A 12515-nucleotide genomic window follows, 5' to 3' on the forward strand; every position below is an offset into this window, starting at 1 on the left:
GAACCGTGTGTTGAATGATAACATAGACCATTTTAGCAGTACAACAACTGAATCAATGCCCATATATAAAATGTCTTCTTAAAAAAAGAAAACCAAAACTTTCTGCAGGATGTTCCCTTGGAAGTCATCAAAACAGTTAAATACAAAATCACAGTTTCAAGGAACTTTTCAGAATAAAAATAAAATATAAACTACAAGAAGACATATATATATACTCATCATAGATACCAGATAAAATAGTGTATGCTTCATAGTTTCATAGTTTATTAAAGAAAAACTCAGCCGCAGAAGACTGCGTAACAGGAGCATATTATACACAATATTAATTACAACATAGTTCATAATACAAACAGTATACATTGTTGAATTATACATCTTCAGAAATAAGTCTTTGTTTATTACAGTTTTAAATTAGACAAGCATCTTTTCTACCTTTTGAATAAAAATTGACAGCTTAGACAGCACATTACTATTACAATATTTAAGCATGCCTAGTACTTTTTTTACATTTGGATATTTTAAATAATATGCCAGACAAAAGACTCCTCAGTGAAGCTCCAATCAAAAAGTTGAAAGGCCAAATAAAATACGAAGTTGAAGTTGAAGGCCATTGACCACAACTACTTTATTCATATTGAAAACAAACACCATACATTAATGGAGTTGAAACCCCACTCTTCGTTTGTTGAAATTATAAAGATATCTTGCGATAGGTTCGTGATTTTAACATTCTTTTCTTTAACTGGAATGATAAATCATTACCCATATATGATATGACAAGTAAAATAACCCATTTCGAATCTCAAGTAGGTCATTCTTCAATTCCTATCTCAACACTTATACACTTAGGACTACTTAGAGCTGGCATATTGTATAGACACGTTTCTATTGTCGAAGACTGTATGTGTCCATGTTTATATGATTTTGTTATTTTCGTCGTTTTGGTTACCGTCTCATTGAAGTTTTATACCTCACATCTTTTATTCAAAGATCAAGCACTGAATGCAGTGAGTATCAAAAGAAATCAAAATCATTGGCTGTTTTCCTTCTATTATTTTCGTATGTTTAGCCACCAGAATGTTACATATGGATTCCACAGGAATGATTCTACATCACATTTAATGATGTCCTTAGGTCAGGTTTATGAATTTTTGTCAGATGTTCGGACTTCTTGGGTTTTTCCCTACGATACAGAGTAAAATATTTTGCCCCATATCACCAACTTTTCTGTTCATAGAAGACTTCAATAGCTCATAAAAAGGTCATGACAATGCTGTTTGTAACGTCACTACTGACCATTCTTGTTATGACGTTTATGATGTAACCGCAATCAATCTACTATTTTACAATTAAAGCCTAATGGCCTTCGTTTAAAGTTCTGTTCTGCGGATATGTAGAAATGGAAATTTAAGTGATGTTTATTGGTTTCATTGTGACTTGGTAAAATTATAAATCAATTCATTTATTCACTAAGTTAGTCACTTACCTAATTCCTTCAGAAATTCTCCAGTGAACTACGTTTTAGCAATATAGGATAGACAAAATGAAGATTTTTGTTAAAAGTCCAAAAACAAGGCGCAGCTGAAAAAATGAAAACTAAACTGAAATTGATATGTCCCGGACGGCAAAAACTAACAGAAACGTATAACGCATGTTCCTGTAAACAATATAAAAATCATTTCAATACATTATGGAAAAAAAAGAAAACTTTTATTTGTTATCACTTATATTTTGTCTTGATTTAAACGCAAAGCTAGCAAGTGTACAAGTACAATGGTCAAATAGAAGGCGACTCTCTTTTCTGAAGTTTCGAATAAAAAATAAATTGTATTTGGCGTTGAACATCACTGAAAAGTTAACAGTTAAAAAAATGAATGTCTACTGCATCAAAATTCGTATCGTTGCTTGCTATTATTACTGTAAGTCGATAACTATGCTGAGGAACTCTTATTTTCACGGGTCATCAAACATTGTATTTGAATTCTTTGATTGTGGTATGAAAATACAAATATAGTTTAAAAGATGATGTTGTGATACAAATTCGTTTTGAAATCAAGCATAACACCGATTCCATTGCCAAATTTGCCACTTTATAATAATTTAGTCATTTTTTGTGGTTTCTTATAGCTCTTCAAAAATAAGTTTAAAATTTCGAAATATCTTGGATTCAAGTATCCCCTTATTTAGTTTTATGTTATTTAGTTGTAGAGAAAAATAGATTGGACAAAAGTTATTCCAACTTTGATTAGTCCTCATTATTTACACATAAACTACATAAAAAAGCAAATATAAGAACATATAATAAAACAAAACACATTTAGTCATATAATTCATATGTCATGAGTTTGAAAAATAATGTTGAGTTGTATCGATTAGTATAATAATAATTTTCACATAATAAGGCGTCAAGGTTGACATCATTTGTATTCAAGGTCTGAATATAAAATTCAGTTTTATACTTTGTCCCTTACACTCGAGAAATAATTGGAATGTGTCATCGTAATGTTATCCACATCTTCATTTTATAATGTTTGTAATATCAATTCTTGTTCGTTCTGAATCTGCACTTCTGTCTTGGTCGTATAGGCAAAATATTTAGAAGTCGATTACATTTGTCGTAGTATCTTGCGCTATACAACTGGAAAATTTAACTCTTTCTTTGAGGTCTGGAAAGGTTGGAGAATCTCGAATAGCTTTCTCAAAATTATTCCAGATATGGACAGATGTTGGTATAAATGAATAAGCCGATGTTATGAGCTTAGGCCTTTCTCTTAGGTTATGCTTGTGGCCAAAATAATCAGGTAACGTAACAAGCATATAATGCATAAAAATAAAACCGTCTGATGTAATTAAGTGATGAATTAATTGCTGCATAGGCATATAGCTAACTGGACAATTTTAGACAAATTGAATACCCATTTTAACATGATTAATCACCGTATAAATGTATAATTATTTTTATAATCTCATGATCTTGGAACTGCAATACTTCATTTGTAACTTGGACTCTTGATGTGTTACTGTACATAACCATCAACAATTACACGCTTGATCCTAAAAGTTTTGGTAAGCCAAATACAACTGTATGAAAGCATCAAACAATAAAATGACCTAAATTGGACAGCAAAAATGATCCGATTGTTAATTTTCCGTGAGGGCAATTGAACCTTAACCTTAATTCACTTACATAATTACAAAATATAAAGCCAATATATATCATTTGATATAAGCAGAGCTCGTTTAATGTTTTTCTCGATAGTAATATCCTAAATTAACTGTTCAATTTGTTCTCTGTTTTCTGTTTATACTAAATTTGTTGCGTAATATCGACAATATTGAAATATTCCCTTTTATATCTCTCAACTAATATAAAGTTTTAAGAAAAGTACAATGATATTATTGCAATAAATATTATTGTTCAACAATCCAACGAACTTAACGACCGAAATCTCGAAAATGAAATACACGAATCAAACTGATAAAGTGACACTTTATCTTTATTTTGCATGTAGTATTTTCTTAACAGGAATTACAGAAAGGAACAAATAAAGTAGAATGTAAAACTTTGGTAGAACAACTGATTGCAGCGAAATCTGTGAAAAAAAAAAGCTAATTTGAACGGAAACAGTTCTACAGATTACTAATCTTATTAATTGAAAGACGATCTCTTTTTTCTAGATTATTTCAATAAAAAAAGCAACGACATTCATAATCAAACGCTGCAATCAAGCTTTGATTGAAACCTTATTAGGAATAAGTCCATCAATAAAAAGGTACAACCCATATATAATTATACACACACTCTCAATTGTTTTTTCTCTTCAAAATCGTCTATTAATTTAGCTAGTTTGTTGAATTGATAATTCTTCTATTAACAATTTAAGCAATCTGCAATTTCCGGGCTATCTATTTGTCAAATAATATGGTGATAATAGGCGTATATCGAGGTACCTGCAGGATTTCTATGATAAGTTCGCCAATTGTCAAACAGCTGTTGACATAGGTATATTTCACAGTAAAGTTTATCAATTTCGTCATGACAAATTCGAAAAATTATAATGTGTATTCGAAGTGAACCTTCCTTATTTCGGAACAGTTGAAAGTGAGAACAGACTTTCTGTCAGAGATAAACTTTTGACAGAACGGAGTAACAGGAAACGTAATTTTGGTTTTGGATACTATGAAAACTGTGATATTTTGTCTTTTCATTTTTCTTTCTATCAGTTATGCTGTTAGCGAAAATCATTATGTAAATCAATGGGCAGTAGAAATTCAGGGTGGACACGAAGAAGCTAAAAGAGTTGCAAAGGAACATGGCTATGATATTGTAAAAGAGGTTTGTTTATTTGTTTATCATATTTTGGGGGGAGATATCTATTACCTAAACGAATCATGCGGTACACTGTTTATAGATATTATAGAAAATTGCAGCATAATTTTATTATAAATGAAGAATTTATTGAATTAACTTATACGTTTTAATGCACCTTTAAATATTTTCCGTAAAACCGGGATTCTATTGAACCAACTATTGAGAAACAAATAAGGAGAAAACATCATATGAAGGAAAAGATTATTCAAGTTCATATCCGACAAACGTCAAATTTCTAATTTGCCGTATTCACCCATTTTTATTTTGATAAATATTCAATTTCTTTTGAAATTTTATTTTGCTTAATTTGTTCAACTGCCGTGTTATTAATACATTTGGTCTTAAATTACACATTTAAATGGAACTGAGTTTGTTTTTACTAGTAAATCTCGAAATCTCGATTCCTATTTTGATATCATATTCACCTGCGACAGGTGTGAATCTGTAAACGTATAGATCATCAATAAAATGTATTACATATGTTTGCCTGCAGCTTTATTTCAAATATTTTAAATTACAACTTCAGCAATCTGACAATGCACAGTTTATTGATATTCATCTATATAATTAGTAGAACGATTATATTAGATAAACGAAATGTTTTGTTTTTGACATATGATATATCCGTTGCTAGCTCATCCACTATTCGTGTGCACATATGTGAAGAACAACTACCTAAAAAACATGAGTAAAAATACATTAAAAATAAAAATCGTAAGCCGAAAAAATTAAGGGCAACGCTTTGACCAAAAGATAAAAGTCAAATAGACAAACATTGTCTGCAAAAAGTATCTTGGAGAAATACAAACCTACAAAGAACAATCAACGAACTCAAGTACTCCATTGACCTTACAAAACCCAAATTCTGATTTTGTAGGAAAAAAATGCTATCAGTGTGATACTTTTTCGAAAAGCCAAGATTTTTTTTTCAAAAGTAGAAAATATGCTTTAAACAACGTTTTACCTTTTGAAACGCTACATGAGATAAATACAACTGTGGGACTTGACGTGATTGTAGGTTTTAAAAGCCTTCGTTGATCACGAAATATGTGTATTTATCTCCTCTTTCAGTAAACCACAGAAAATGAGACCAAATTACTTGTAAATTATGTATCATTACTGGGTTATAACGTCACTCTCAATTTATGTGAATTTATTAACATTATCACAAAAAATAGGAAAAACAATACATACACAAATTATTACTGTTAAAGTTTCCGGGATTGAATACTGTTCTAGGATTGCCAATCTTTCTACCATTTTCATGCCGAAATATAACAGACGCTGTGCTTGTTGACGGTTTATTGTTTACAAAGATTTAAAAATAAGGAGATGTGGTATGATTGCCAACGAGACAACTATCAACCAGAGTTCAAATAAGTGGATATCAGCAATTAAAGGTCACCGTACGACAATGAGAAAAATTCTTACCGTATTGTCGGTTATAAAAGGTCCCGACATGAAAAAATGTGAAACAATTCAAACGGGAATCTAAAAGCATAATTCAAAACAAAACAATTTACGAAAAACGAAGACGACAAACATGATCCCACGACAACCACTGAAATACAGGCTTCTGACTTGCGACAGGCACATACAGAATGTGGCTGCGTTGAGCATGTTTATGAGCGCCCTAATCTCCCCTAAACTGGAACAGTGGTGTAACAGCGCAACATAATCAGTTGCAATTGGCTCAACTAAAAAAAGATCAGTACGACGCGCAACTAACATAAAAGTAATAAACACAAAGCATCGATATAAGAATATTAGTTCAAAGCCAATTACAACTAATACATAAACATGTTCTCCCAGACTTAAGTATCAATCAGTACACACCTAACGGATTTAGTGTAAAGACGTAATTAACAGTCTGAGAAAATCATGACATTGTTTGTCAAGTTTGTTTCTATATTTTATCTTTTACGATTTTTATGATATCAGACATTGGAATAAATCTTATTCTAGAATATACATAGTTACCGTCGCTTCAGAATGTCTGACAAAATTCATATACTCAATTGTAAAAACAACAAACACACAGTGTCAAAAATGTCACGAGAACTACACCAGCAGTTAAATACTTTGAGCTTGCTTTAAGTAAGTCTGAGCATTCTATGAAACGGTATAATATTCTTCATTACTGTTTTGTTTTTACTTTACTTGAGTTTTTTGATATGTCTCCATTACAATATTATTTTAAGCGTCTTTTGTTAATCAACCGAGCGACATTTGTTTAAAAAAGGAGGAATAGAGATCTTAAAAAAACTAGTTTAAACCCGTCATTAATATGTTTTTGTGTGTGTATTTTGACATTGATAGCAGATCTGCGATAGTTGCTGGTTAATTTATTCACAACCTTTTTATTAGACTCGGGGAGATTTAGATCTTGGAATTGATCTTGATTACACATCTGTATAGTGTAGATTGTATGTTGATCACCTGTAGATAGTCGATACCGGTTGCTGTTTTGTAAGAAAAATTGCTACAAGCGTGACATACTCACTGGTTCAGTAAAATGGTTCTTTCTTTGATTGCGTATTTTAATTTTACGACTTTGGTCTAGATAGTTGAAAGGGGAGGTTCGCGAGCATGTGAAACTGGTTTAACCCCACCACATTTTGTGTCTGTTTCTAGTCGGTATATTTTGACCGTCTGATGTTCGTTGTTTTTTTTTTGGAGGAGTCGGGTGTTTGCTGTTAATGTGGGATGCTTTTGGGTTTTCTGTTATCCTTTTTTTTTTATGTATTACCAAAATCTGCCACCAGTACCAAATTTTAAACGGAGGGAAATGCCAAGATATATAAAGACAAAACACTGAAAGGGTTCCTGACTTAGAACAAGCATATTGACATGTAGTATGTTAAGTTTTTTTTTATATTACAATGTTCTCTTGTTAAGTCGAATTGAAATTACAAAGGCACTTTGAACAACCAACCATAAATATTAAATCAGGAATAGTTTATTTTACTATAATATTTCAAAGATTTAGGCAAATCGTAACAGATATGCCTACATCACTCGAAATTATGTGTTTGAAGAATGCCATGCACTCGGCAGGTTAAGGGGCTCTTCAAGGAGACTTTAAGGAGACTGCGAGTACTCTCAGATCTGTACAAAGTGTCTTTTTTGTTGTTATGGATGAGGGATGGATATGTACTCTGCAACATCCTGTCTGTGTTTTTGTTATGTTTTCTTTGTATCGATCTGATGAGTTAAGCCTTTTTCAACTGATTTTTATAGTTTGTTCTTATGTTGTGCTGTTACACTACTGTCCCAGGTTAGGGGGAGGGTTGAGCGCTCACAAACATGGTCAATCCAGCCACATTCTTTATGTGCCTGTTCCAAGTCAGGAGTCTGTAGTTCAGTGGTTGTCGTTGGTTGACGTCTGTCATATTTGTTTTTCATAAATTGTTTTGTTATAAATTAGGCCGTTAGTTTTCTCAGTTGAATTGTTTCATATTTTTCATGTCGGGGCCTTTTATAGCCGACTATACGGTATGGGTTTTTCTCATTGTTGAAGGTCGTACGGTTGCCTATAATTGCTTACATCCACTTGTGAACTTGGGATGATAGTTGTCTCGTTGGCAATCATATATATATATATCACATCTCCTTATTTTTATAAAAGACCACCTTTTGAATTACAAACTTTATACCCCCTTTTTTATAGCGACAGTCAAAACTATCTATGGATGATGATATTATTTTCAACAAGCTGCATTTCATTCTTTGCTTACTACTATTAACGATTTGTCTCGTTGTTTGAACACGTTGAAGTACCTGCAGATTTTGTGCTTATAATTTGTAAATTGAAGGTAGTTAAAGAACAAAGGGGCATTTGCTTTGTTTAAAATAAACTGTGAATAATAAATCAATATACAGAAAGGGATATTTATTCAGTACTAGTATACTGTTTTTTAAAGTTAAATATTACTTGATGGTTTATAGGTGTATTTACTATATCTCTCTCGAGATGCACCTCGACAAAGATATACTAATACCTTTAACCTATTCAAGATGAAATTCAAATACCGATAAGACTTCAAATATTTTTTTTTCTCAGTAAATGAAACAAAACACCGAACATAACAATATCCTTTTGAGACAAATATAAAGCCTGAATGGGCGTTAAATCTGTCTAATTGGAAGTCCAGCTCATGAAAAATATTTAAATGACAACTATGGACATCTGCTTATTAAGTGTGATGTAAATAGAAACTAAACAAGTTAATTCTCTCGATAAACTGAAGTCAATATTTCTAACTTTATTGCTAAATTTAGTGTTCAGAGTTTGGTTACGAATTAATACGTCATATTGCCTCAGATCTTATTCCCCTTAGCCTCGTCTCCTAACCCACTCCACTGTTTGCGCCGTTTTTGATTGATCGTCGTTGGCTGCTTAACGTGTTGTAGAATATCTACATGTATAATGCAAACTTAAACGAATAGATGTTATTTTTATCTGAAGATATCCTGCTTTGCACTAGACCACCAGGTGGAGTTGAATTTTCTACGTGCTAACGTTCGCATTGACGTGACTCCTAGCCGACACGTCTTTGTTATCTTTCGTATACTGGTGGGCTGTTTTATTTACTCTCAATCCTCAGTTTTCTCTGTAGTATTACACTGTATGTGATCTATTGTTTGTCTTTTCGTCGTTTTTATTCTTCTAACTGTTGTGTTTGTCTGTTTTCCGTCGGCCTCTGGATTTTGATTGCACCCATGGTATTTTCTCCTTTGTTTTAATACCAATTTTGAGGTCTCTGGTTTGGATCTATACCGGTTCGAAATCAAGACCTCGAAGCGAAGTTATTATTCGCATTTTATGAGCATATTTTCAATTCCGGGAATTGAATTTTATTTTAGGTAGTATTTGCTAATATCATAAACATAACGTCAACTATTTTGCGCAAAGAATGTTTTTTGAATATCAACAAATCGAATTCATTCCGTTCTAATTTTAAGACAAAATCAAAATCATTAATCAACACAACAAAAAAAAAACAACAACAAAAAAAACAACCCCAATAACTTTCACTTTTGAAATTCACCGTAGGCTTAAATCAGAATAATGAGATTCCAGTCTTTTAGTTATATGACAAAAGAGATGACTTCAATTTCCCCGCTGTGAACATGATACGATATTAGGGTTTCCTACCAGGATTTCAGTTTACAGATTTGCTGATTAAAGAATGTTTTGTAATTTGCTAAATGATGAAATTGAAATCATCTCTTTGACAGTTTTACCGATTAATTTATGATTTGGTTGACAAGTTTTGAATATCTGAATAACCGATGGCCATGGATATGTTTTATTTGTCGTATCCACAATCATGTTTTCCTTTCTTTGTGTATTGCAATACGGTTACAATATGCTACTTATCATCGGATTTTACTTGTCATGATCATCACGATGAATATATCTAGTCAGACAGGACATGCATTCCCATCTTGAGCACTGGAGTTCACCCTGGTGTTTGATGGATTTCGTGCTACCAAATTTTCAATACTATATGTTTAGTGATTTAGACTGTTGTTTGTATTTTTGTCATGGTGATGTCTGTATTTCTTCGAGTTTTGGATTTTGATTGCACACGTGGTTACCTTTAATATGTCACATAACGAAGTACATATGTCTACTAGAATTTCTATATTTTGTTTACTTTAAGTCAAATATGGGTCTCAGCACATTAACACAGATTTATCAACACATATTACTATTAATGAAAGTGTGACAGTGTATAAGTCTTGTTAAACTGTAGAAAGCCTTGATAATTAAATCTCGTTTGTTTTTTCACATTATAATATAATCTCTTTGACGATATTGTAAGAATTTAAAAAAAGGACATGATGTATAGGACAAGTTCCTATGTTTCATACAATACCAAAATAAAATAAGTAATAATACGTGTGATGTATAACTGTATAAGGCATTACAGAATGAGCCAAACGTCAAAAATTCAAGCAAGACTAAGAATGCAAGTTACGCACTGACCACAAAATGACCCTTGGTTATGTTAATCACCAATATAATATTGAAAAATACTAAGTGCAAATGTAAGGAAAATTCTTTAATTAAATGAAAGAAGTACACGCATATACGTTTGATACAACATCTTATAATGTTTGGAACTTGAATTTGTGATAAATAAATGAGACCATTGATTCAATGGTCAAAAGTTTATGTTAAACGTGCTATTTTTAATTTTAGTTTCTTGTGTACAATTTGGAGTTTAGTATGGCGTTCATTATCAATGAACTAGTATATATATTTGTTTAGGGGCCAGCTGAAGGATGCCTCCGGGTGCGGGAATTTCTCGCTGCATTGAAGACCTGTTGGTGACCATCTGCTGTTGTCTGTTCTATGGTCGGGTTGTTGTCTCTTTGACACATTCCCCATTTCCATTCTCAATTTTATTTTGTGTCTTGCTGTCACAAAATCTTCTAGGTAATGACTATATGCATGCCTCACTGATCTTCAACAATGAATTTATTTGAATATTTTTTGCCTATAACCTGCTTGTTTTTATTTTAGTCGACCATACAATAAACGAGATTTTTAACATCTCCGATCCAATTTTTACATATAAATAAATTTACTAAACACAATGTTAAAAGATATTTGGTTTAGTAGCAAGACATAAGATTTAACGATTAAATATATGATTATAAAGATGGTTTTTAAAATTAATATCATATTAAGCTATCGATTCCAAAGATACTTAAACCATCAAGGGAATATTTACATCGTTATAAATATCCTTCATTTAGCTAAACCAATCATGCCATTATCATTTTAGAACAAAAAGACACAAAAGGCAATCTATTAATGAAAAACTCAGGTAGATGTATACAAGTTACAACCTGAATCGTTCCTTCTGACTCCTAATCAATTTTGGAGATTAGTAGAATGAGCGGCCATACTACAGGGAAACTATATCGTGACAATAGCTAATCTGGTTATTGATTGTTACATGCATATTAGAAAGTGTTTCCTTTATAGTAGTACTGATGAACAACTTAAAAAGATAGACTTTTATCGCTTAATACGACCTTTTTTTCTTTATTAATTGCCTTTTAATGGTAAAATGAGACTGATTTGTACGTAACTGTATCGGCGTTGACCATCAGCGTGAAAAACAAAAGCTATTTCTGTTAATTTATCGTAAGAACATGTAATAAATGTTTGTGATAGGAAGTTAAAGCAGATCAAACATCTCAATTTTTGTCGTTAGATCAAGAAAAAAAAAGAACATTTCTTGAAGTATTATTTTTAGATACACCTATTGTGATTGGTGGTTGATATCTACATTTGTCCCACGCAATCGACGATACATTCATATGATTAAGCTTTGTCTGCTTACTTTAGCACACAGGACATCTGAAATTTCAATTTCGAAATCTTTTACGTATATGCGCCATGGTTGATAAATATTATATGTATATTATATAATTCTATAATATTATAATAATTATAAAACAATATGTAACTAATCATGAATGTAATAAAATAATTATACATTTATACTTATTGCCTAATATTTTTACGGAATATTTGCAGATAATTTTATGGATATTATACGTAGACAACTGCAGGGGAAATTTGGTATTATTCGTTAATGTAAACACTACGTCAGCTTTAAACGTTCAATCTCAACTTTCGTTTTAATTTTTTGTTAATTTATCAAAGCGTTTGAGTCATCAGCAATAACAACAATGTCTGATACCAGGGCATTAATTATGCTATTTACTAGTATTATGTTTGGGAAATATTTGTAAAGCTAAAATTATTCCCTCGAGGAATAATGTCAAAAGACAAGTGCAAACAAACTGTCATCAACTCATACAAGCCATCATGTATTCATATGATTAAACATTTGTACTTTAAGGCTTTTATGTCGCACTTTTGTGAACTTTAAAAAAGTACTATTTTAAACTGTGTGCAAGTGTTTAAGAATTTTAAGTTCTTTGTTTAGGAACGTTTCTACTGTTTTTGGTTTTAAACATCAATTTCAAAGTTGTATAGATATTTTTGCAAACTCCTTTCTCAATAACTTTGTTTCTATGACATTTACGTTTGAATTGCTCAGAATTCTTGCATTCAAATGTTTTCCTAGAGGTAGGATGTATATAATCGTTTTGG

General features: G+C 31.6%; 1 protein-coding gene across 2 annotated transcripts in view; it reads left to right on the plus strand.

The window, feature by feature from the left end:
* The first annotated feature begins 3936 nt into the window (after window positions 1-3936).
* Window positions 3937-12515, plus strand: part of LOC127734383 (neuroendocrine convertase 1-like) — a 34579-nt gene continuing 26000 nt past the window's right edge. The window contains exon 1 of one of the 2 annotated variants that reach the window (XM_052244220.1): window positions 3937-4336. In XM_052244220.1, the coding sequence (XP_052100180.1) occupies window positions 4181-4336 (156 nt within the window). In that variant the 5' untranslated portion in view covers window positions 3937-4180. The remainder of the gene's footprint in view (window positions 4337-12515) is intronic. The other variant, XM_052244221.1, reaches the window with a different exon arrangement.

The sequence above is a fragment of the Mytilus californianus genome, unplaced genomic scaffold, assembly GCF_021869535.1.
Source record: "Mytilus californianus isolate M0D057914Y unplaced genomic scaffold, xbMytCali1.0.p SCAF_3, whole genome shotgun sequence".
NCBI classification, from domain to species: domain Eukaryota; kingdom Metazoa; phylum Mollusca; class Bivalvia; order Mytilida; family Mytilidae; genus Mytilus; species Mytilus californianus.